The sequence below is a fragment of the Phalaenopsis equestris genome, unplaced genomic scaffold (genome assembly GCF_001263595.1).
Source record: "Phalaenopsis equestris unplaced genomic scaffold, ASM126359v1 Scaffold235526, whole genome shotgun sequence".
NCBI classification, from domain to species: domain Eukaryota; kingdom Viridiplantae; phylum Streptophyta; class Magnoliopsida; order Asparagales; family Orchidaceae; genus Phalaenopsis; species Phalaenopsis equestris.
Genome location: NW_018253393.1, coordinates 75,681 through 103,133, shown reverse-complemented (window position 1 = coordinate 103,133; position 27,453 = coordinate 75,681). Strand labels below are relative to the sequence as shown.

Here is a 27,453-nt window from a genome sequence, read left to right as displayed (position 1 = left end):
AAGACCTTCATTTAAGTAGAACTAAAACTGAATACATAGAATGTAATTTTATTAGTAGTAGCTCTAGTGACAAAAGTGTGACTTTGGGTGATTAAATTATTAAAAAGTGTGAACGATTTAGATATCTTGGGTCCGTTGTTCAAAGCGATGGTGATATAGATGGGGATGTTAATAGTAGAATTCAAGTTGGTTGGTTGAAGTGGAGGAATGTTTCGGGCCTTTTGTGTGATAGAAAAGTACCGCTAAGACTGAAAGAAAAATTTTATAAGACGGTGGTGAGACCTGCAATGCTCTATGGCGCTGAATGTTGGCTTTTAAAAGAGAAGCATAATAATAAGTTAAGTGTTGCCGAGATGAGAATGATTAGGTGGATGAGTGACTTTACACTTAGAAACAAAATGCGGAATGAATATATCCGTGATAGGATTGGTGTAGCTCCGTGACAGACAAAATTAGAGAAAGTCGTCTTAGATGGTTTGGTCACATTAAACGTCGATCATCTGATGATCCGATTAAGAGAGTAAATGCTTTATATTCGACTTGTGTTAAGAAATGCAGAGGTATACTTAGGAAGACTTGGGCTTATTGTATAAAAAATGATCTTAATTTTTGTACTTAGGAAGACTTGGGCTTATTGTATAAAAAATGATCTTAATTTACTAGAACTAGATGAAAATATGACACTAAATAGGACGCAATGGAGAAAAAGGATTTATGTAGCAGATCCCACGTAGTGGGATTAAGGCTTTGTTGTTGTTGTTGTATTCATCTTGAAGTGATGTTTAAGATTTGCATGGTTATACTTATTTATTCCATATGCATATTATAAAAAAAATATTGAATAATAATTAGAATGCAAATGATACGATTAAGGCATGTGCATGTTTTGATATGATGAAGTTGACTTTTTTATGGTAACAACGAGAGAGCGTTGAGGTAATTGTATATGTTGATAGAAAATATTATTGATATTGATGGATATCAATTGGTACAAATTTTAGATAGTGTTTCTGTGATTATTGTATATATTTTTTTTTAAAGCCAACGACTGATTTTATTGAAATATAAAAGGATACATAAAGGTTGTATGAGAACAGCCCAAAGAAGCACCCTACCCATACAATACAAGTACATAAAAACTCCAACAAAAGGTACTGATAGACTCAAATAAAATTTAAAACAAATTTAAAACATGCAGAAAACAGTAGCTAGGGACGAGCCAGTTTAGTCCTGTCTCTTCCTCCAGTTTTGGCAGCGGAACCAGATAACAAGCTTTGAAGAGTCGTGCATTGCCAGGAGTCACCAAAATATCATTCATTAAGTTTCCAAGATAGAGTGAGCTCTCAGGCTTCTTCCGCCAAGAAGTGTAAACCTGCCATTCTTCATGTGAAGATTGGCGCATATGATCCTCGATTAATTTTTGATTATATGATTTGATGTTAGAACTGCAGTAGGAGAAAAAACAGTCGTTGCCACCGCGATAGGTTCCAGTGTATGTGAAGTGTGAATTGTTACCTCTGCACCTGATGCTTCCTGAATAGGAGTTGCGAGACTATCCAGATTTTCAGTTCGTATATTATCCATTATAGTATGGTCAAGAGAAAGGATCCCAGGGGCAGACACCAACTCCTTTCTTGTGGTGTTTCCCTCCTCAGGTTGACTGTCATCAGATTTGCTAAGAGTGCGTTCAGGCACATGAGGTGCGCTAACAGTGTGTTCCTGCTTTTGACTACTGGTTCTCAACTGTGGGTGCAATTTGAAACATTTCTTCTGCGGGTGTCCAAACATTTAGCAATGCTTGCAGTAGTATGATTTTTATTCCATAATGATTTTTTTCCAATAACCATTGTGAGCAGATTCAAGCCATACTTCTTATACATCTGGTAGTGTAATATCTCGTTCAATCAAAATCCTTGTAATAGAGGGTCTTGAGAAATGAACTGTAGGTAAATCTACCTGCAAAGGTTTTTCAAAGATAGTCCCAATTGCATATAAGATAGGTAGATCAAAGAAATGAAGCCTAAGTTCAGGTAATGAGAACCAGATAGGTGCAATTGGGGGTTCTTGATTGGGATCAAAATTGGGAGTTCATTTGAGCAATTTCATATGTGTGCCCTCAATTGTGATGAATTTTTTTGAGAAAATTCTTGTGTAATCTTCTGTGCTCAGCTACTGTATCATAAAATGTCTTCCATCAGAATGACCCACCTGTCAAGCGCCAACTAGTTTGAAGTATTCAAAAACTTTCCTGATAGTCTCCATCTTAGGGCAACCTAATTGAAACTTTTCAACTAGAGTAAACTTGCATTTTCCTGCACGAGTTGATATTTCAGCGTCAGAGAAAAATATTGCTGGTTTGTCCGCCTTTTCTCTAATTTTTTGATGAGATTGCAATCTCCATGTTCTGCAATTGAATCATGGTACATCTACGGGAATATCGGACTATCTGCGAGGTGGAAATGAGAGCTGAGCATAGGAGGATTTGGCGGGTTTATCACCGGCGAGGGCGGCGGCGTAGGAAAGCCCTGAGGCTATTACCGCAGCCAGTGTTAACCTGCAGCATAGCGAGAAGCTTCACAAGTGTCAAGCGTCTCTGTCACGTCTATGACAGAGTCGAGCAGAGAAGCTCTGTCTGTCGCAGACGAAGAAGTTGTCTTTCGCAAACGAGACGCAGCAGACGAGATGCAGTAGACGAGCGGCTCTGTCTGTCGCGAGCTGTTGAGCGGCTCTGTCGCAGGAGACGTGGCTCGACGGCTCTGCGCGGCGGGGCGCGGTCGAAGAGGAGGAAGCGTTCGAGCGGCTGTCGTAGACGAGACGGGGGAGTCGACTGCAAGTACTGCCGCCAGACAAAATGCGAATGCAAAACGCGAATGGAAGCAGACGCCGAAGCCCAAAGACGTTAGGGTTCGCCATGCTGCGGAAACCTAGCAGAGCTGAAAGACGCCACCCTAAGCCCCATCATGTGATTATTGTATAAAAAATAATATCGATATGAAATTAATATATTATGATAAAATAAATGATTTGAAATATATTAATCGATCATCTTCATAAAATATAAATTGTCAAATGTTTTTTTATTGATTTATTAATTGTTTAACTTACATTTTATTTTCTTCTTCATTGTGCTACTCATGTTTAGAAGTAGGAGCATTCAATAGTTGTTTTAGCTCAATTTATTTTAAATTAACATCTCAATTTTAATAATTTTGATAAGGGAATATCCATGAAAGATGTGAAGAACCTAAACTAAGGTAAATTTAACTCTCTTACCTTAATTTACTTTTTTTAGTGATTTTCATTTCATTTCGATCATAAAATCTTAGTTATAGAAAAAAATAAAAATAAATGGATTCCATTATTTGACCTTTTGTTTTCATCTTAGTTAATTTCAAGCCTCAGGCTGACAGTTGAGAATTGATAGTTAAGTTGTTTTTCCATAAGCAGATGAATCTGGGCTAAATTGCTAACAATCAAGCAAGCTATCGCTTGTGAGGAGAACTGTATTTGAAATGCTTGACGTTCTTCTGTGAATTCATTCACAAGGAAAAGATGAATGGCAGTGTGGTCAAGTTAATGGAAAAAATGATTGTAGCTTAATCTTCAAAACACTGAATTAGTGTATTCTTTCCATCCTATTACGTTATAGAGAGTGACTAGCCGGTGTTCCTTTGGTTGTGGACAAAAATGATGCAAGGACAACCTTGAACTTCATGAGAATCATATATCATAGTTGCCTTGAAAGGTTGCATTTTGCATTCTATTAAAAAGAAAAAGATTATGAGAAAATGCGCTTTTATGCACCTATGCATTTATAATATGGGCCCTATCTAATAAGATAAAAAAGAGAGTGATCCCCGTGTATATCCTTCAAAATAAAATTATTAATCAGAGTGAATTGTCATACTGGTAAGCAAATTTGTTGCAATATCTAGTTGTTGGGAAATTAGGGTGAAGAAAAATAGGAATCGACCCAAATTCAGAAGAGCACACAAAAAATTATTAAAAAGAGAGTGATCCCCGTGTACATCCTTCAAAATAAAATTATTAATCAGAGTGAATTGTGCATAGTGGCAAGCAAATTTGTTGCAATATCTAGTTGTTGGGAAATAAGGTGAAGAAAAATAGGAATCGACCTAAATTCAGAAGAACACACAAAGATTTAACGAGGTTCGGTAAAGATGCCTATGTTATCGAGAATAGAACGGCGACTTTCTTTCAACTTCAGAAAAAGGGTTACAAGCTACATAATAAAATGACCTAGGGTTACAAATAGGCCTATATATAACTCTAAAGAAAACCCTGAAGTACAATGTGTAATTCCCAAATTACCCATGTACCGTACCGCTGGGCGTTGCCCCCGCACCCCCAACCCACAACAAAACTCCCCCAATTGGACAGATTTTTTCGCTCTGCTTCATTCCAGCATCTGTCCCTTATATGGTATATGAGTCATAACTAACAAATCTCCACTCTGGCGAATATCCCACCCCTTAGATGAAATATATCATGAAGTTTCTTACACACTGAAGTGGGTTGGGTCACCATGCTTCTCTGGCAACTACAAACATTCAACAAGTCCAAGCAATGCAAGAACTTGTTGATAGTAACTGGCTTGGTCAACATATCAGCTGCATTTTCATCAGTATGAACCTTTTGCGATAGTATCTCACCAGAAGCAATCAATTCTCTGATCTTGTCATACTTGGCATCAATATGCTTGGTTCTCGCTTGGTACATCTGGTTCTTAGCCAAATAAATAACACTTTGACTATCACAATGCAACTGAACTCTATCTTACTCAATGTCCAGTTCCTTTACTAGCCCAGCAAGCCATAAGACTTTTTTTGCAGCTTCAGCTACTGCCATGTACTCGACTTCAATTGTAGATAATGCCACAAATAGATAATGTCACAATAGACTGAATTGATGATTTCCAACATATAGGCCCTCCACCAAGAGTAAATACATACCCAGTTATAGACCTTCTGTCATTCAAATCACCTGCATATTCTGAATCAACGTACCCCACAACTGAAGGATTATTCTGCTGACTGCCAAAAATAATTTCATGTCCTACAGTACCCTTCAAATACTTGAAAATTCACTTGACTGCTTCTCAATGTTTTCTTCCAGGTTTAGACATGTATTTGCAGACTTGACTAACAACATGAGCCAAATTAGGACATATCATTGCATACATCAAGCAGCCAACTACACTGACATATGGAACATTTGCGATGTCTTTGATTTCTGTATCTGTCTTAGGACACTGTTCTGAAGAAAACTTAAAATGATTTGCCAATGGAGTGCTCACAGGCTTTGCTTTGCTCATCTCAAACCTGTCCAACACTTTCTCAACATAGCCTCGTTAAGATAAACATAATCTTCTTGAGTCTCTATCTCGATGAATCTTCATTCCAAGAATCTTTTTTGTATGACCCAAGTCTTTCATGACAAATTCCTGGCTCAATAAAGCTTTCAAACACCGGACATCATTCATATTTTTTGCAGCAATCAGTATATCGTCAACATACAGTAACAGAAAAAATACTAGAACGATCATCAAGTCTCTTCACATAAACACAATAATCATACTCACATCGTTTGTTGCCAATCTGAATCATGTAGGAGACAAACCGCTTGTACCATTGTCTTAGAAACTGCTTCAACCCATACAACGATTTTTTTAATTTGCAAATTAGATGCTCATGTACAGGTTGAGTGAACCCTTCTGGCTGCTTCATGTAAATTTGCTCCTCCAAATCACCATGCAGAAAAGAGTTTTGACATTCATTTGATTCAAATGCAAATCCTAAATAGCTATTAATGCAAACACTGCCCTGATTGAAGTATGTTTGACCACAGGAGAAAAGATTTTATCATAATATATCTCCTTCTGCTGTGAAAATCCCTTTGCTACCGAGCCTTGAACTTTTTCTTTTTTTTCTGATACTGCTGGTCTCCTTTTGTACTCTCATTTGCACCCAATAATACCTCACGAAGCTGGACTAGCTCCCATGTGTGATTTTTCTGCAAAGACTCCATCTCATCAATCATTGCACCTATCCATTTCTCTTTCTCCTGGCTAGTGATAGCTCCTTGAAAAGTGGTTTGATTATCGTTGCTGATGAGAAGCGCACAAGAGACCAAATCTTTATATCCTAATCTGTTAGGAGGCCTTATATTGGTGTGTCTCTATCTGTCTCTGACTATATTGTAATTCTAAAAATTATCTGTATTTGAGTCACCAGGTGTTGGATTTGAACCTTTAACTTTCACAGTTGTTTCTAAATGTTGTTCTAAATCGATCTGCACTGCATCTAAATTGGAACTGTTCCCTGACATCTTGTCTCGATTCTACTGCAACATGGACTGTTCATCAAAAACTGCATCTCTACTGATCACCATCTGCAATCGGATCCCAAAACTTGTATCATTTCACACCTTTCTTGTAATCTAGAAAGATGCACTTTTTGAATTTTATATCAAGTTTTGATTTTTTATCTCCAGATACATGCAAATAAGCAGGAAAACCAAAAATTCGTAAATGATCGAAATTAACTGAATTACCTGTCCATACCTCTTCTGCAACTTTGTCACCCAATGATGCCTGAGTTGATCTATTAATGAGATAATATGTCATATTCAAAACGATAGCTTATGAATCCTCTGCCCAGAAACTCTGAGAAAGTTCTGCATTTAGTCTCAAGCATCTTGTCCTTTCAATTAAGGACCTGTTTATCTTTTTTGAAATATCGTTCTACTATTGTGTCTTGCGCACTGCACTGAAAAAGGTCTCTGAATCCTATGCTCCTCACAGAACTTCTGAAACTGTGAATCTGTGTATTCTGTGTCATCATTAGATCTCAAATATTTGATCTTTCTATCAGTTTGGTTCTCCACTCTAGTTTTCCACCGCTTGAATTTAGAGAAATTTCAAATTTCTGTTTCAACAAATACACTCAAACTTTTCTGGAGAAATCATCAATAAATGCAACAAAATATAGAGATCCTCCCAATGACGATCCAATGACGATTTCCTAGTAGGGCCTCATACATCAGAATGCACATAATCAAGAATTCATTTAGTTTTGCGTTTTTCAGTCATAAAACCGACTGTAGTCTGTTTTCCAAGAACACAGAACTTAAAGATCAAGTTTGCAGCTTTCAACACCATACAACAGGTTTCTTCTATGCAATTCCGCAATTTCACGTTTACTAAGATGATCCAGACGCATATGTCATAGCTTTGTATTATCATCATATGTTTTAACAGAATGAATTCTACCTACAATTGTACTCCCCAACAGTTTGTAGATATTACCTGCAATTAACTTTCCTTTCATCACAGTCAGTGCATCCTTAACAATTCAGATGATTTCTCTATCCTCATATGCCTTAGGAATAAAACTATTTCTATGTAAAATGCCCATGAAAATCAAATTCTTCTTCAGATCTAGAGTATGTCTGATATCACATAATATTCTAACAGTGTCATCATACATCTGAATTCTGACTTTTAAATACCAACAATATTGCAACATCTATCATCACCTAAATAGATTGAACCAGAATTAGTTAATTTGTATTATGTAAGCCACTCTCTGTTAGGTGTTATGTGACAAGAGCACCCTGAATCAAGAATCGATGCATCCATGAACTGAGTTGATGAAACTAAAAATATATCATCATCACTGCAATCTGAATTGTCACTCTGCACCACATTTACAGGCTTGAATAATGCATCGTCTTTCTCCCCAGTCTGCTTCTTGAGTTTTAGACAATCCCTCTTCATAGATCCAGCTCCTTGCACTTATAGCAATAAATCATATTTTTGTCTTTGGACTTTGATCTGGAGTTTCGCCTTCCAAATCCCTCCTCTTTCTTCCTTCCAGGATCCTAATTACTCTTCATATATAAATTGTCGCCATGAGAGTTTTCCCTTGCATTCTGCTTCCGCTGGCTGTGAGCCAACAATGCTGCAGTAATCTCATCATTATTATATATATAAATTATTATTATAGTTTATATATAAATATATAAATTATTATTATAGTTTGTATTTAAATTATTATAATTTCACGAGGAATTGGAATAAGGTTATGTTACTAACATGTTGACTTCCATTGTGGGTAATGTATTTGGTTTCAAAGCCCTGCGAGCTCTACGTCTGGAAGATCTGCGAATTCCCCCTTCTTATTCCAAAACTTTCCAAGGTCCGCCTCATGGCATCCAAGTTGAAAGAGATAAATTGAACAAGTATGGTCGTCCCCTATTGGGATGTACTATTAAACCAAAATTGGGATTATCTGCAAAAAACTACGGTAGAGCGGTTTATGAATGTCTAAGAGGTGGACTTGATTTTACTAAGGATGATGAAAACGTAAATTCACAACCATTTATGCGTTGGAGAGATCGTTTCTTATTTTGTGCCAAAGAAATTAAAAAAGCGAAAGCCGAAACGGGTGAAATTAAAGGACATTACTTGAATGCAACTGCGGGTACCTGTGAAGAAATGATCAAAAGAGCGGTATTTGCCAGAGAATTGGGAGTTCCTATCGTAATGCATGACTACTTAACTGGGGGGTTCACCGCAAATACTAGCTTGGCTCATTATTGCCGCGACAATGGTCTACTTCTTCACATCCATCGCGCAATGCATGCAGTTATTGATAGACAGAAAAACATTTTCGTGTACTAGCTAAAGCATTACGTATGTCTGGCGGAGATCATATTCACGCTGGTACAGTAGTGGGTAAACTGGAGGGGGAACGTGAGATGACTTTGGGTTTTGTTGATTTGTTACGTGATGATTATATTGTCATCTCTTTCTGCTTGTCACCTCATCTCTTTCTGTAAGATGGAAAGTGGAAATATGCCCATTTTTTCATAGTTCAGGTAAGAAAGCCGCTAATAGGCAACAGGACATACGCTACTGGATAAAGTCTGCTAGCCACTAGTCCAGGAAGAAAGGAAATGAAAGAAATCCAGATATTTGCGTGAGCCTAGAGAAAGAGATTGACCGGGGGGAAATCCCCGTCTGGGGTATTCCGAAGGTGACAGAAACTGACTGCAGACAAGACGATGTTACGAGGATTAGTCACTCGCGGAGATTAGTCATCTCTTTCTGCTTGTGTCCCATCGGGGATCATAGACCAATAAAGAGAGAGGCCAGTCTTGCTACTCACCATAGGACTTCCCTGGGAAGACGGGATGGGGTAAGCCAATCTGAATATTCCAGTGCCGACTGCATGTACGACTAATTCTTAGATGCTATATAGAATGATGATTTTCTTCGCTGTCGCTCATAGGATTCGGCTCATCATCTTCTCATGAGCTTTGACATGATGATATAACTCAGTCTTGCCAAGAGCGTTGTACACGAGCCATCGTTGCTCGGATTGGAGAGCTCCCCCGGTCAGAGACTTTCTTTCATCTGTGCAGGCTGCTTTCTCCGCTTTCTAATACAAGAGTGAATCTGTCCTTACTTGACTTGCAGTTCCCCTCCTTGACTATGAGATTCTTCCAGCTGATTGGGAAAAAGGGGGCAGTTACTCTTGAGCCTGGAACTTGAATTAGACGTAGATGAAAAACCTGGATAGCGCCTTGGTAATGATAGAACTTCATTAGAATGCCTGGAAGCAGCCAATCTTCTTCTTTATCACTCAACTTAGTAAGTGAAACGAGCGGAACTCTCCCTATACGAAGGCGCTAGAATAGGTCTTTCTAATGAAATGAGACTAGTCCTTGTTTGGAAAGAGTCTTCTTCATCGAAGATTCAGGGAATCTATCCGCAAACTCCTCTAAAAAGAACTCCCAGAAAAGTCTACCTAAATGGTGAAGAAAAGAACACATTGAGGTTGCGCAGCAAAAGATGAAATGAAAAGAGGAGTTTCACCTAGGTAATGTAATTCACTCCGGAATAAAACCTCTCAGACCCATTAGTGAAGCAAGACGTCGGAGAAGATATGATTCTCAATCCCATAGATACTCACTTCCGGCTCTTTCCGGACTTCTCTTTGACTACCTCATTTTTCTCGAGTCATTGCCGGGTTGAAGCAAGAATTGGCAGGTGGGTTCACTCCTCAATTCTCTCAATTATGTAGAGTTATGTACGAGATTTGAATGAGGGAATTCCATTTCTTCAGCTGCCTTTCAGTTTTCAATTTGAAGAAAAAAAAGGCGCTAGTGAAGCTTGAATTAGGAGACTTTAGGCTGGGCTGTTTGAGCCGGCCGCCCTAATTAACAATGACTTGAACTTGACTTTACCAAACGAGAATTTTCTTTTTCTTTCGAAACATATGCACAGGGCGGGCGCCAACAACAAGGCTGTGGGTGCACTATGGCTGAGCTTACAGGTGGCATGTGACTAAAGAGCGGCCGAGCACACCAATGAGGATGAACGATTTTCTTACCCTCTACCCCCTGAAAAGCTGAAGGAACGGGTTGCAGACAGACGGAATGGACGGCATAAGTTCTCGTCAGAATCAGACTCTTTTTATGTGCGGCCGGTCAAACAAAAGCAAGGCAGTCGCAAGCACCTCCCGCGTCAATGTAATTTCTGTCCTGGTGGCCTATCATATCGAGAATTCTCTTCTTTCTTCTTCACTAGAACTTCTAGCTTGATTCTGACAAAAAGCATCTATCTCTCTCAATTCAATAGCGGCCGTCTTCTCTTCTTCTATCTACGTCACCGTAGCCTTGGTTTTGGAATGAGGTAACACGTCCTCTTTCTAGCGCCTATACCTGCTTTGCTTAGGCCTAAAAGCAGCCTTTCCCTTTTTTGGCCGGGTGCTCTTAACAAAAAGATTCCTGGGTCTGGATTGCAACTCGGAGATAGCCGGGTCTATAGTCCCTGTTGAACAGCATCGGATGACATAGAAAAGGTAGTCGCAAGAGAGCGACTATGCCGGAGCTTTCAGCCCGAAACTCTTCCTTCTCTTCTAGTCTACCTACGTCATTCTTTGCTTTTGAAAGAGAACTTCGCCACGTTCAAAACTGCTGCGGTGCGGATTCAATCAATAACTGCGGTTACGCCTTATCAAGCAGCAGATTCGCTAACAAGAAGAAAAAGAGAAGGATCGCTAAACTCCAGAGTTTGACTACTACCTACTTGACTGACTGACCGGAAGAACTCCTCCTATTGACAGAAGGCTCAAGGGCCTAGCTATAGACAAGAAAGACGCAGTGTGCTTCATCAGCAATCAGCATAAGAAAAATGAGATTCTGAAGTTCGGTACACGTTGATCGATAAAACCTGCCTAGAAACAAATCAATTGACGCACTACCCGCTGTAAGGTCCGGCACTGATAGTCGCTCGGCTAGATCTGTTTCAATCTCTTCATGATTCCATATTGAATCAATTGCATATGGTTCCAAATTAAAAGAAAATTATAGGGATGTTATGGTAAAACTTCGTTTGAAACGATGTGGTAGAAAGCAACGTGCGACTTGAAGGACATGATTGGCTGTGGATTCTGACATCCACCATCTTCTATACGAATGAAGATGCTCTTGTCTCGACAGAATTTGTTCTGCTAGGAACCCGATTTCCTTTGTGGATACTCATGGTATATAAAGGTATAGCATATGATGGAGCTCGAGCAAAAATGATTGATTCTTTTATCGGGGTAATAATCTAGGGTTAGTGACAATCAAGAAGTTAGACCAACTTGAGAAAGAGATCATAAAGAGAATATCTAAATGGAGAGGTTCAAAATTGAACAAGTTTGAAATGAAAAAAAAATCAAATTTGTCGAAATTTTCAAACTGTTTCGATCATCACAAAGGAATCAATCTTTCATATGATTTTGACTTTTTCCATAGAAAGAACAAAAAACAAAAGGTATGTTGCTGCCTTTTTGAAAAGGAGTAAGGATCACCGAAGTAATGTCTAAACCCAATGATTTCACAAAGCGCAAAGCAAAGACAACGAATTCCGGAACAGGATCAGAATGAAGAAAGTAAAAAAAAGAGATCGGAGACAAAAAAAGAGGTGAGAGACAGCTCAATAAATTCTAAGCTAAGGCGCTAGTTCGAACTCTTTCAAAACTACCCAGTTAGGAGTACGAATGAGATTTCTTTTTTCTGTCAAGAAGAAAAAAAAGGCGCTAGTGAAGTGTACTGGCGTCAGTTCAACAATAGAAAGTAATGAAGAAAAAGGGTAGGTTAACTAGTACCTATCTTTGTGTCATTCTTTCTTTTGTTCTTTTCTTGTTCTATTCAGACTTCTCTTCTTCTTCTGATTTTTTTCTTTTTTTTTTTACCATTAGCAAGAACTTGTTTCAGTTGCATATCAGAAGAAATTCTCATTTTTGACCATGCCTCAGACCGGAATCAAGAACATAGTCACTTACTGCATGAGCACCTTGTTGGAGAAGATGCGGATCCTGAGCTACTAAGCTCAACAGATCCTTCCCACACATTGTGGGCATAAACCTAGGTTTGCTTGAACTTCGGGGCAGAGAAAACTTGCTGCCCGCCCTATAAGAGAAGAAAGGTGCAGCGGGCGATCATTCGTATTGGTGACTCTTCCTCTTAGTCCGAATTCTGATTTCAATGCTCCGCACCTTGCCTTTCAAAGCTGGGAATCCCAGGTTTCTTTAGTGACCACTTTGTCATGAGGAGTGAGGCCTAGCATCTTTGGTTCTTGTCCAATTTGAGTCGATAAATCATCCCGCCGTTGACAGAATTCGAATCACTTTCTCAGCCCAGTTTAGAAGTTGAACTTAGGTGAGTCAAAATCTCGAGGTTGACCGTCAGAAGTGAAGTTCAGCCAAAAAGAAGTTCCTTGAAGAAAGATTCTTATTTCTGTCCCACCAGTCAAAGCAGCTAGCTAAGCAAGCCAATAATATCTGTCTTTGTTTTCATTAGCAACCGGGTCAAGGGTTCCTCCGCAATAAACTCTGGCACCCACTCATTTTCTTCAACCAGTACGGCTCTTGATCCGGATTTCAGACTCTACTCACGCTCAAAGGGGGTTTCCCAACCGTCATTCCTGCATCAAAAGTGACCTGAAAGTAAAGAGAAGAATCCAGCTGGAACAGAAGGGCCCTTTGGAGTACCAAGACAGGTTTCCACCCAACTCCACTCAAGTCAAGAAGGAATGCTCAACTCGTGATCATGAGCACCAAAGGAGAAGGCGAGCTAGCCAGTACTCGAATCAGGAAGACGGGGACCCATGCTGAGAATTCTCAATCCACTCCATCTGAGGTGAACATTGGCCTGAGTACGTGAACATAGGCAGCGTCACTGATTGACCGAGTCGGATCCATATGGGCACCCCCTAATGGAACTTGACTCTTTCCAATCGTGGAATCGAACTGAACCAGTCAATTTTTTATATTCATTGAAGATCAACTGTACTCCAGGTTCAGACTCAGTCAATCTCAATGAATAGAAAGAGACTGTACGTCTTATTTTCCAAAAAGAACTCTCTAGTTATGGGTTGGCCCAACAGGGCTACATCAAGTGAAGTGCCAACATCCTCCATTCAAGTTCTTGGTAAGAGGTACTCCGATTGATTGATCAACTGAATAATGAAATTCATCTTGAGCAGCCTTTAGGCTTTAGGAAGATGAGTTTACCCTGCGCCTCCTCTTGTAGCATTTCTGCTACCCGATAGATTCTTTGAGCCCCTGTGCATGTGCTCCATGGACCGCAAGAATTTGGTCGACCACGGCATGTTGTGCGTCGTTCTCCTCCTGTTGATAAGATAAGGTTTTTGTTTTTGACATGAAAGCAGCGGAATAATTAGGGTCGTATGTTCCTACACCACTAGAAGAGGCAGGATGAGTTGTCTGAGCCACCCTAGCATTTCTTTTGGGGTCGGCTTGTTTTTTTCTTTTCAGTGACCTTTTTTCCTTTGACTAGAGTCTTATTTGTGATCTTCTAGCGCCTTCTGTACTCTAGCTTAGTAAGTTAAATACCATATTTATCACAGATTCCTCCTCTTCCCCAGATCAACATGCTGGCTAGGTGTCATCCTAGACCAGTGACATTAAAAGATCTACAAGAAGATCTGAAGGTAATGTACCAAAGAAAGAAGCAACTCGCTCCTGAAAGTGGTATTTATGGACTTTCAATAAATACCACTTATTATTTAAATTATTAAGATAGATAAAATGGTATTTTATTGGACTTTATCCGGAGAGTCTTTCTAAAAGAATCTATCTGGCAAAACGCAATTCGTCGATTTCCAATTTCAATCTAAGGTGCACCTTGCCCTTTTTCAGGTAGCTTTGTTACGCCTATGAAGCTAGGTTTGGCATTGGTCATAGGCGAAATTCGTCGAAGGTCAAACAAAAAGTTGTAATGAGATGGACAATAAGTTATCACGGTACTCCGCTTCGGCACTGGAACGAGCAACTGTCTCTTGCTTTTTGCTTTTCCAAGAGAGTTGAGAGTCTCCCAAAAAAAGACAGAAGCCTTCCGTTGAGCACCTATCTGAAGGAAGCCCAATCGGCATCACCTACATTTGATTTGCCTCCTAACCAGACTTCGACGAATCCACTTCTTTCGTGGAACCGGGCATTTTAGAAGCAAGTGAGCCACCGGTAGCCTAAGCTCGCCCTCGCTTCTTCTTTGTTGCTGAGTTAGCATTAGCAGATCCTGAGAAGTCGTGATCCTTGATGCACTGGGAAAAAGCCCTATTGAACCTAATGCCTTTGTTTTCCACTCACGAAGCTAGGGAACTGGATCGAAGACACGCCCCTATTCTGACGCCTTTCTCCCAACCACAAGGTGGTTACCGTTCTCTGGCCTGAGTGTGCCGTGCCAGTACTTCTTCTTATCGATGAATGATCTGTGCTACCAAATAGTCAAACGAGTCTTAAGAACATGGCAAGCCAGAAGAAAACCTGCATCTAATTGGCTCGAAAGCCGGCCCTTGTTCAACAGCCAGTATTGAATCATTTCCAGTGAGCCGCGTGAAGCGGAACCTCTTCGGGTTTCTTGCCAACATTAGAGTATGATGTTGATGTGTCTTCTTCAGCAATCCAACCCGTCGAGTAGCTAGCTACTAGTCCCGCTACTACAGCTCTACTGAACTCGAAAAAGAAGCCCCTGCGCGTATGCTTCTAACGGGAAAAGCAGATCAGATCGCTTATGAGCTGTCAGTTCATCTGTTGTGATCATAAAAGCTACCGAGCACTTCACTCCCGCAGGTCGTACGGGGCCTTTGTTTCGCCGGAGTTCAAGGTCCCCTTCCAGATTGAGTTTCTAGGGGCCTTTGGCTAACGTACGTGAAGGGGTCTGCCAGTCAACTATCTTATCCTCTCATTAGGTTTTCAGTACCACGAATCCGTCGGTCGGGTCCCTTTCCGGTCCGATTGTCTGAATATCTCGTGCCGAGGTATGAAACTACTGGGGGATATCTCACTACGGTGGAAAAGGCTGCTATAGTTCGAGAAGGCATCGGTTCTGAGCCGATAAGCTCCACACAAGTACTTGTTCGGTCAAGTATCTTAGGACAGTCGTCGTCAGACGAGATGGCGTGTTCTCCGGCTTGGGTATGGAGAGGCAGTAGAAGCAGTGAGTCGACCCGTTAGTCTAGTATCGGTGGTAGGGTTGACTTGCCTTCTTGTGCTTATTGATCTGAAGTTGGTCAACTGTGATTTCAAGGGTCCCAGTTTATAGGCATTAAGGCAATAGGCACTAGCGGAGTCTTATCGATTAATAACAAGAAAAATTTGACTATCGACAGTTTTCAGTATTAAATATCGACAGAAAATTCATTAACCCACAGTCCATAGTGGTCTAATGACAATGGTCGACGACGGAAGCTCGGGACGGAGCCATCTACCATTATTATAGGGGTATGGGGTTCGAGACAAAGAAAGATCAAGGCAGCATATCAGTTTTTCCTATATACTTCACTTGGATCTGTTTTTATGCTCTTAGCTATTCCGTTGATTCTTCTCCAAACAGGAACCACCGATTCACAAATTTTATTAACCACAGAATTGAGTGAGCGGCGCCAAATCTTTCTATGGATTGCTTCTTTCGCCTCTTTCGCCGTCAAAGTGCCTATGGTACCAGTTCATATTTGGTTACCCGAAGCCCATGTAGAGGCACCTACGGCTGGATCCGTCATCTTGGCAGGAATTCCTTTAAAATTGGGAACCTACGGGTTTTTAAGATTTTCCATACCCATGTTTCCCGAAGCGACACTTCGTTCCACTCCTTTCATTTATACTCCAAGCGCGATTGCTATAATATATACTCCCTCGACCACTTCAAGACAGATCGATCTTAAGAAGATCATTGCCTACTCTCCAGTAGCCCATATGAATCTGGTGACTATTGGTATGTCTAGTCGGGCGGCGGCCGTTAGGTCACCTATTTTGAGTTATGAACACACAAGCAAGGCCAAAACATGTGTGCCGGGCGTGCGACTTATAAACCTACTAGCAATGGGGGATAAAACTGAGCATGTCGCAAAAAAAGCGTCGATTCGAGGGTCTCACCGTCTTATAAAATCTTCCTTTCAGTCTAAGAAGTACTTTTCTATCACACAAAAGGCCCAAAGTATTCCTCCACTTCAACCTACCAATTTAAATTATACTATTAACATCCCCATCTATATCACCATCGCTTTGAACAATTTGAACAAAACAAACTCGAGATATCTAAATCGTTCACACCTTTTACTAATTTGATCACCCAAAGTTACACTTTTTTCACTAGAGCTACTACTACTAAAATTACATTCAATTCAGTTTTAGTTCTACTCAAATGAAAGCCTTTGGACTCCAATGTAGACCTCCATAATTCAAGTTTTTTCTGGGTTTTTTCTCTCGTCTTATCTACGAGAAGGATATCATCAGCAAAAAACATATACCAAGGTACATGCTCCTGTAAATGTCCGGTAAGACCATCCATAACTAAAGCAAAATGATATGAGCTTAAAACTTATCCCTGATGTAATCCAATAGAAATAGGAAAAGATTTGGTCAATCCTCCAATTCGAACACAAGTAACAACTCTAGTATACATATCTTTGATTATTTGAAAGTCAACAAGTAACAACTCTAGTATACATATCTTTGATTATTTGAAAGTCATATCAACGCCCTTCTTCTCAAGAACTCTCTAAAAAGATATCTCTTGGAACCTTATCGTAAGCTTTTTCTAAATCAATAAAAATCAAATGTAGATTCACCTTATTATCTCGGAAATTCTCCATCAAACATCTCAATAAATGTATAGCTTCCATAGTAGACCTGTCCGACAGTAGACCTGTTAGACCTGTCCGACATAAATCCAAATTGATAATGAGAAATCTTTGTAATATGTGTTAACCTATGTTCAATTACCCTCTCCCATAATTTTAAAATATGACACATTAACTTAATTGCTCTATACTTTGCATACTCTTGTGCATTCCTTTTATTCTTAAAAATGGGGACCAAAATACCCTTCCTTCACTCAGGCATCTTTTTAGTTTTTAAAATAATATTAAAGAGTTGACTAAGTCAAAAAATTCCCAAATCTCCTAAATATTTTCATACTTCAATTGGGATATCATCAGGTCCTATAGACTTTCCAAACTTAGTTTTCTTTAAAGCCTCCTCAACTTCTTTTTTACTAATGTGACGTTAAAATGAAATATTTTATTATTATTAACGATATTAAGATCACTAAGATTGATCATATTTTCAGAAACTTTATTAAAAATTTTATCAAAATAACTCACCCACCTATGTTGAATATCTTATTCCAAGAAAAACACTTTTTGATTTTCATATTTAATACACTTGAGTTAAATCTTTAGTCTTCTTTTCTCTTTGTTTAGCTAGTTTATACATATATTTTTCACTAACCTCAGTATCTAATCTGATGCAAAGTTCATTAAAAGCAGAATTTTTAGTGTCACAAATTGTTCTTTTAGACTCCCTGCGGCCGTTTGATATTTTTCTCAGTTTTCTAAACTTTTATATTTAAACCAATTTTTCTAACATAATTTCTTATATTTTATCTTTTCTTGTACATTATTATTCCACCACCAACTATTTTTATTAAAAGAAGCTTTTTCTTTTGATTCTACAAGTACATCTTTTGGTACTTGTTTAATAGTGTTTGTTACATTATCCCACATCATTTGTTTCGTCATGAACATTTCAATTTTTGAAATGTTGAATTTTACTTATAAAAATAATTTTATTTGTGTCTTTTAGGTTCCACTATCTAATTCTACGATGATGAGTCTTAGTATTCTCTATTTTACAACTCTTCATTTTAAAATCTAAAACTAATAAACGATGTTGGGTACTTAAATCCTCACTTGAAATGACATTATAATCTTTACAATCTCGACGATTTTTTCTTCTCATAAGAAAATAATCAATTTGTGTTTTATTAGATCCATTAGTATAAGTAATAAGATGCCATCTCTTTTCTTAAATAAAGTATTAGAAATAACAAAATCCAATGCTAAAACAATATCTAAAATAGCTCTACCTTCTTCATTAATCACTCCAAAACCGTAGCCACCCTGAATATTTCTGTAATCTTCTACCACTATACCGACATATCTATTTAAATCTCCTCCAATAAAAAATATTTCTTCAAGTGGTATCATTTTTATTAAGTTTTCTAAGTCATTCCAGAATTTATCTTTAGACCGTATATCTAAACCTACATTATATCTAAACCTCGTATATCTAAACCTACATGAGGAGCATAAGCACTTATAATATTAAAAATCATAGTATCAATGATAATTTTAAAGACTATACTTCTACTCCATCTCTATTAATTTTTATAATATTATCTTTCAAACTCTTATTTATAATTACTTGTACCTACACCATTTCTAGTGTGACTCTTACCAGAATACAAAAATTTAAAACCCAAGTTATTAATCTCCTTAACCTTTTCTCCAACCCATGTAGTTTCTTGAATACATAAGATATTAATCTTTCTATGAATTATAATATCAACTAATTCCATTAATTTACCATTGAGAGTACATATATTCCATGAACCTATCCTAATATTAATTTCATTAGTTTAATGGACTAACTTCTTTATTTGTATTTGTCCGTAATGTGGAACCCTTGCTTATTTGTAACTACACCCGGGTGCCGGTGTAGCGGCCCTTGCACTCTTTTCACTGCATTTAGGCTATACAGTGCGTCGCTTTCAGGGAACGCCCTAGCACTTACACAATGATTAAAAGGCTTCATGTCATGAATTTTTCAACAAATTTTACGTTGATTGTTGATTACTTAACGCAAACCTCCGCTTTTTACATCTGGGCTTGAGACCGGCTATGACAATGTTCAAAATATATATTTATAGATATATTTGAACGAGCCAAACACCAACAATCCTTGGGCTCACTCGTGTTCTAGTCTTTTACACCCTTACTTTTAAGTTTTCAAAGTCCACATGTTTTCTCATTTTGACTGTCTTTGTAGTCACGCTCAGTTCGAGACTTTGACCATCATGCCACACGCCTAGTTGGAAAATTTGAGGTATTAACATCTAACATGCCATTTTTTCTTTTACATTATTTTTTATTTTGAGATTTTGATAACTGTGACATCAATTTGTTGTAAAATATTCTCGTAGACTGTGGATACATACTACCGTCGTTGTAGTAGTGTTAGCTATGTGCGGAACGTATCAGTTCCACTGCTCTGCATCAGTGCTTTGGATGATCCATTATGTACCAAGGAAGCGATTCCCTGGGATGAGTGCAGGTATAGCTAACACGATTCTCTTTTAAAATGTTTCTGTTCCCGTTTAGCTGCCTTGTTCTGATTAATTCAAATACCATGGACTTCACAGGGCAAACAAGCATATTGTTTTGGCAACAACAGCCCATGGAGGTCATCTTGCATATTTTGAAGGGATAGCTGCAAGCAGCTTATGGTACAATTCCTAAAATCCAAGTATCTTTTATTAGATGGTTCCATTGTACACGGCCAAGTTTTTTCCTTTTCCTTCTGTGTCCTTGAAGTGTTCAGTATAGACTAGTTTGGTCAAGCATTATGGCAAAAAACAAGCAGTTTTAAAAGAGTTTTATGGAAGATATGTTTTGTTTGCTCTATCCTTGCACTTAATTTTCCTAGTAAAAATTGTAATGGATACTCGCAACTAACCCTTTTAGCTCTACTCTCATATAAGTCGAGTAAGAGGAATGATGGTTGCATGTATACTTAAAATGGCACTATACTTGCGTTTCTACTGAAATAGTGTTCTTCGAATAGTTTGACTTTTTTTTTCCTGCAGGTGGGTTAGAGCTGTCCATGAGTTTCTTTATGTTCTCCATTCTAGCCCGTACATGCACGGACAAAAGGTGTTCTCTCGAACTATAATCTTGTGTTTGAATCATATTTCATAACTTAGGTGATGAAAGCTGTGAAAACAAATACGCTGCAGATAGAAAACCACGATCTAAATTCCCCACTGGATTCATCCATTGATAAAGGCCCATATATAAATTTAATGGAAAATGGATTAATCACGGCAGTGATAAGTGATGTGTCAGACAATGAAGACATATCTGATGCAAATGATGAGCAGAGACAAATTGAAGCACGAGCTGATAATAAGGCTATTGTTACCACAGACGATCAGGAGCATTGTGCTCCAATAAACACAGCCTTGGATACTCCATTATTATCTTCGTCTTCTGGTCAGAAGGAAGACGAGGATGCAGATGCCATTACTTTCAAAGATGCCTCTACCGCAGCGGTAAAGAGATGCCTGAAGCAGCTTTCAAGGCGAAGTCAAAGGTCAATATGGTTACTCGCGTACATAGCCGTCGTCTCTTCTTGGCCCCTGGTTGGCTCCGCCCTTCTCCTGGTATTCAGAAACAAACTGAAGGGGCTTTTTTCTGGGTCAGTTCGAGGAAGATGATTGTTATCGAAAGAAGACGGACCTAGGTGCTGTCTAACAGGTTGTTCCTCCTTTCACAAAATGAATATAGAATAACATGTATTTCGACTGGGGCATAGGTTATTTACTTCTTCCGGATGAAATCATATCCTATAAAAAAGCTGCACCGTTGAGATATTCAATTGCTATGTATTGGATCTAATATAACTATCGATAAAGCTGGTTTCGAATTTGATATTAAGAAAGTTGCTTTTGTAGAGCGACTGCTGTAAAAGTACTCTTATTTGGAAAATCTGTGCATTTTATTTTTAATGTATGATTCCTGATAAGGATTAAAAGTATAAACATTTAAAACTTGCCTAAGAAAAATAACAAATCCACCCATTAACTTTTACAGGCTTCATAGTGAGCTAGGCTTAATCAAATTTTGTATAATGAGGTTTAGAAAATTACCTATAAATAATTTGAAATATTGTCAAAATACTAAAATCCCATATTTAAAAAATCAAAGGATTTAAATTTCTTAATTAAGCCCAGATTGCCCTTATGGGCCTTTACCTGTATAATTTGTAAGTGAAACATCAAGTGATAATTATCCCAATTAAGGGAATAATCCAAACATCAAGGTTCATTAAGCATAAGGGCATAAATTGGGTGAACAACATGACAAACAAAATAAGGCCAAAATGAACTCGAGATGATTCGAGGGATTGAAATGTCTAGGGTATTACTCAAGACCTTTTCATGATCTTTTGGGAATTTCAGAGGACACTTGGACATATTATGATTTGCTTAATTGAATCATCCCCAGAGACAAACAGATTGAATCCATTAAGGTCTAATATAAGATCTGATAGACACACCTCAAATATTTGTTCTATGCTTTTCCTGCAAAATTATACATATGCTTTGCAAATATTGGAATTTCAGGTGAAAAAACAAAAAGAATTGACATGTACGCTTTTAAGTTATTGCATTGAAATTTACTATTATTTATTTGCATCTCTTGTTCCCTGCTTATAAACTTGCCTGTTAAATAACAAAGTCACCATGCATGTCAAAACTGAAACTTTTAGGATAGTGACGGAACTAAAACCAAAATAAATTAAAAAACAAAGATAAAATTCACTGTCACAATAGTCAAAATATAAGACAACTCAAAATTTAATCACAAACAAAACAAAACAAAAATTGCAATTAAATTAAAAAATATCTATCGGATGATTGTGAATCCTTCAGAGAAGGTAACCTATGGTTGCTAACGAGATTTTTCACGGTCTAAATAAAAGTATGGAACCCATTAAGTTGAGTTTAGTAAATTCATTTGGACTAAGTGAATTCGATGAAAATAGTGGTGTCGGGGAGGGAATCGTGGGATCCTAACCAGCTTCAATCTAATCAACTTTAACATCCCATATGATATTTAAATAACCATAACCTTAGGAAATATTTGATTTGACATCAATAATTGACACATTAGAAAAACTTAAACTTACTACGAAAAGGAGCTTGGAACTAGCATTATAGGCAACATGGTCATCTTCAATAGCAAAACATGTCTACACCAGCTAAACCATTCCTTAGAATTAAACAACAAGTTAAACAACAAGTCCAACAAGTCATAGGGTTTTGAGGTTGTCCGCCTAGTGCGACATAAATCCTCAACTTTTCTTTAGCCCTTTGTATGACTCTGTTATGCAACATAAACCCTAACTCACTTTAGGATTCTGAGGTTGTCGTTCGTTATTACCAAAATCCTCACATCTCCTCACATCTTCCAAGTACATCTTCCAAGTTATTTGTGTGATTGTTTTACATGAATGTAAGCCCTAATTAATAAAATTGGCAGGATGAAACACTTAAATATTTCTCCTCTAAATTGAGACCAGATATGATATATTGGGAAGTCGCTGAGGTTCTCCTCAGGATCCATCAAATCCCTTAGTTCTTCTTCTTTTGGATTCCAAAAATAAAATGTTCCAAATTTGAGCTATTCACATTTCACATCTCTGTCTGATCTCTTTGACAAGTCATATCCTTTGAAATTCTTGAAGACAATATCCCCTGATTTTTATCGAGAGTTTTCTTTGGTGACTTCGTTATCTAAGATGTAATTAACTATAAGGGCTTGCCTTTGTAGGAAACTTTCAAGAATCCAGCTGAATATAAACCCTATTTAATTTTTTATATTAAATAGGGGAACTTGTTAGTCAACATAAAAAAACGGTTTTCGCAGACTAAATGGATGTCTTATATTTCTTAGTTTAGTTGATTGAGCCTCACTATTGAATCATGTGTTTATCTTTTGAGATATATACATAGCTTGAGGTGTAGTGCTCTTTCATCTAAACTTTGAAAAATATGGGATCAGTTTGATTTCATATTTTTCTAAACTAAATATATATATAAATTAAATGTCTTTCCGAAGTGGGCATCGTAATTTCAATTTCGGTGACTGACAGCTTCTACAGGACTCTAAAAATTATGCTGACAGCTTCTAGCGACTCTGTTGGTAAGTAGTTTCTTTCTCTATTAAAATCAGGGAATATTGTCTTCATACATCGGTAATTTGGGTAATGTGTCCATGTCCCTTATGGACCAAATTACCCTTATTTCCTTGACATCTTCACCTATTTCTTTATTGGGTAAGTACAATCAAATCTTCAGGACTTCTGGACCGTCTGTTTAATCACCTTTGGACAGAGACGTTTACGAGCTCATTAGGACTTTTGTTTTTGTGTGGGGTCAGACCCCCAATAGGTGTGTTGGTGGACTAGTTCCGCCTAGGCATTCGTGGTAAAGTCGGTCCCGCACCGGGTCTTAAACTTTATTTTTCCTTTTTTAAGTTCCTTCGAGTTTGGTTTGTTACTTTGTAAATTAAATTGAATTGTGTGTTGCGCTTACTCTTTAACCTTTCTTATCTAATTAATTAAATCCTTCTACTTTCAAACTATTTTCACTAAATTTTTAAAATCTCCACAAACTAAAATTAAATAAAGACATGCCTAGTCTAAAGATCGGGCTTTGTTAATTTTTAATGTTCGCACTAGAATTACAAGGTGTTGGCCAAATAACTAACCCCAGAGCTTTCTTTTTGAAGCTGCTACAATGGCGTTCCCGAAGCTCACTTTTTCTTGCAACCTGTCAACTAGCTGCAATGCTCGCAATGTCGCTCCCACCATCAAGTTTGGAGCTAGATTCAATGAACTGGAAGTCATTCTCAGAAAATCCCCATTTGTCATAATGAAGGTCACCGCTCCTGAAGTTCAGAAGCCTTTCGTTGAATTCAACCTAAACTGTCCTTAGGATTTCCCTTCCTGCAAGAAGGTGAAAGCTGCTGCTCCCCCAGTACCTATGAAGTCTGTTGTTCCTTTTTCTGTCAAAGGAAAGGAGGTTATGATTGTGGAACATACAATTGAAGGATTTACTGTCACATTGTCGATATTTGACATTAGATCGAGTTCGAAGTTTGCCCCATTAACTCGATCTCAAAGAAGAAACCCTAGCCAGAAGTCTCAAAAGGCCGTTAAAGCAAAAATTCCAGAAAAAATAACTGTTGATGAATTTCCTCACAAGGAGGAACTTGAATTACTTAAAGTCTCTCTGCTCATGCGAGGGAGTAGGTTTCGCCCTTTAATGAATACTAATGGATATGAAAGCATTCAAAAGGTCGTTGATACCTTACCGTCGTTTCATGGTCATAGTGAGGAGAGGGAGAAGCCCACTCCTATCACTAAAGTTCGTACATATTCCAAGATTGGCCGCTAAAGAAGGATGTTCAGTCATTGAGCTACTTAAATTGGTGAGATGTGCAGTGTTCCCTCAAATGAAGAAAGAGATTTTAAGTGATGTCAGATATGTCCGACAATCTCAGAAGTCAACTGAAGTTTTTTCAGCCCGTATTTTCGTCAGGTTCCGTCTGGGGAGTCGAGTTGATATTACTGTTGCTACCATAGATTTTGTTACTACTGCTGTCCTGAGGCCTGCATAATGTCGACCGGTCAAGTCACGTCTAGGTCCGAGAGTACCATCAGTTTTTGCTCGTAAGACAACCCCAAAGAAGGAGAAGATAAAGAAGTTACCTAATATTGTATTTGGTACGCACCGCGGGGAGCATGCCTCTTTTTGGCATACCGATGCCTCCGTTACTACTAACGCACTTTGTCTCAAGAAATCACTTTCAAAGAAGAAGGTATGGGTACCCAAGGTCGCCGTACCAATACAATTTAATGAGCCCGTAGGGCAGAGTTGTGGAATGGAGTAAAAGTCTAAAGTATCAGATATAGTTATAGTTATTGCTACCAAGTTTGATGAACAAAAGGAGGATGTTCAGGAAAATCCTCCAGATCTTAAAATGATCTAAGAAGCAATAATTGAAGAGAAATTTTGAAAAGCTTTGGGCTGAAATTTCCGATTTAGCCAAAGAGCATGTAGTCATCAATGATGATGAAGATTTTGATTTCAATGATTATCTCAATGAATCTTTCATGAATATTCATGTCATTGAGACCAAAGCTGCCACATCTGCGAGCGATACCCAACCTCTCATTGAAGGGAACACCACAGATAATTTGTGTAGGTCTGTTTTCTTAAGAGATGAACAAATTAGTCAAATGGAAAAGAGAATGGAGGAGATGGCTGCTGCCATGGCCTCCATGGCTACAATCCATAAACAGTCACAGTCGTACAATTAGCTTCTTCAGAAGTCAACCAGCTGGAAATAGTTCATATTACCAATGAAAGGAGAGAGGTTACCTCTGCCAATGGAGATGAACAACAAAAGAAGGATTCCTCACCATATACCATACCAGAGAAAGTTATTAAACAGTTGATCGAACAATAAGTTTGGGCCCAATCTAAGGGCGGCACATTGATTTCAAGGGGTAGACCTTACTCAGAGGAGTTCGATGTCATAACCTACCCCAAGGGCTTTGTGTCACCAAAATTTAAAACATTCAACGAGACCGAAAATCTCAGGCAGCATATAACACATTTTTGAGCCAGTTTGGTGGAGGTGGTGGAGGACTTGAGATAAGTCTTGAGATAAGTTTTTTATTTTTTTGTTTTAGACTAATTTTGGTTTTAATTGAGACTTATTGTTGGTTTGACAATGATTTCTACTTTTAAATTTAAGAGTGGTTTTGTTTTCTCAATGGATTCTGAGTAGTTTTCTTTATCCTTCTTCTTAAAATTATAAGTAATTAAGTGTTGGATGAAAGTTGTGGAATGTATTAATCTTTAATGTTGGAAGAAGTTATGATGATTTAAATCTGTGTACTTCATTTACTTCTTGATTTGGCCAATCCAGATATTAAAATTTGTTATGAGAACATGTAAGAACTAGGCTGGTATAGTCTCAGCTAACAATTGGAAAGAATCACATGAGGTTGTATGAATGAAAATGTAGTTCATATGAATGAGTGCAAATAAATAGGGAAATATTCATTGAAGGGTGTAGAGTTAGAGGACTTTAAAGTGACAGGTTAAATCCCCCAACTTGGTTTATTGTTTTAGGTTCTGCTATGAGATGTTCGCCCCCAGGTGGAGGGAATCGAGGAACTCTAGAGTGAGAGTTGATATCTTCCCTGCCTAGCCGATCTTTAGAACTATTCAAACTTTAAATTAGCCAATGTTTTTTATAGCATCTCTAGTATGGGTAAAGATTATGATTGCTCCTATTTGGCATAACACAATTTGCATACTTCCACAACAGAATTCCTATACTTATTACTGATTCATGATAGAGAGATATTTTTATATTTAGTGTTTTTCTCCAATAAAAACTCAAGTTATCTTTTTAAATTGTTACTGTTTTGCCAAAAGTTTTGCCAAAATATCAAAAATATAAAAAATATTTAAACTTTCATTACTGCAAAAACATCTATAGTTTAAATAATTGTCTTTTTAAAAATAAAAAGTTTTTAAAAGTGCATATTGCATTTCTTTGTGGGTTCGATATTCAGGTGTAATTAGAAAAGTCTTATATTACTTGATAACGATACATATACTTGCGTAGTATCCTAATATATATAAATTAAAAAGGTGAATTCTTATTTTTATTCAGGATCAAGTTTTTTGGCTTGTTGCAAAATAAAAAAATATAAGTGAAAAATATAATCAGAGCTATTGTTATATAATTGTTTATAAACAGCCGGGATCAAGTTTTTGGCGTCGTTGGCGGGGAATTAAAGTAAAAATTGTAAAGAATCTATTGATTTTAAAGTAATTTTCTATATTTTGAAAGTCTTTTTTAATCTTTAAAAATTATTGTATCTTATTTTTGTGTGTGTTTAGTTTTAATTTATTTTATGTTAGTGTATGCGTAGTTCAGGATCAGAAGAACTAGTGCCATACGATTCTGAATTAGAGAGAAATGTTAAAAAAATCAAAAAATAAGAAAATTAACAATCTTAAAAAATATAAAAAAATTATAGAAATGACAAACCAAAATGATCAAAATGTTGAAATTCATCAAGAGTTTAGACCTTTAAGAGATTATGCCAACCCTACTGTAGATGAACTTCATTGTAGTATTCAAAAACCTACTGTAGTGGCTAATTCATTTGAGCTTAAACCTGCTATTATCCAAATGGTATCAAATAA

General features: G+C 37.7%; 1 protein-coding gene across 3 annotated transcripts in view; it reads left to right on the top strand.

The window, feature by feature from the left end:
• Positions 1 to 21,142, top strand: part of LOC110039142 (embryogenesis-associated protein EMB8) — a 147,206-nt gene extending 126,064 nt beyond the window's left edge. For all 3 annotated transcript variants that reach the window (XM_020744102.1, XM_020744101.1, XM_020744100.1), the window contains 5 exons: positions 19,425 to 19,481; positions 19,579 to 19,709; positions 19,798 to 19,881; positions 20,242 to 20,308; positions 20,392 to 21,142. In XM_020744102.1, the coding sequence (XP_020599761.1) occupies positions 19,425 to 19,481; positions 19,579 to 19,709; positions 19,798 to 19,881; positions 20,242 to 20,308; positions 20,392 to 20,871 (819 nt within the window). In that variant the 3' untranslated portion in view covers positions 20,872 to 21,142. The remainder of the gene's footprint in view (positions 1 to 19,424; positions 19,482 to 19,578; positions 19,710 to 19,797; positions 19,882 to 20,241; positions 20,309 to 20,391) is intronic.
• Positions 21,143 to 27,453: the final 6,311 nt, after the last annotated feature.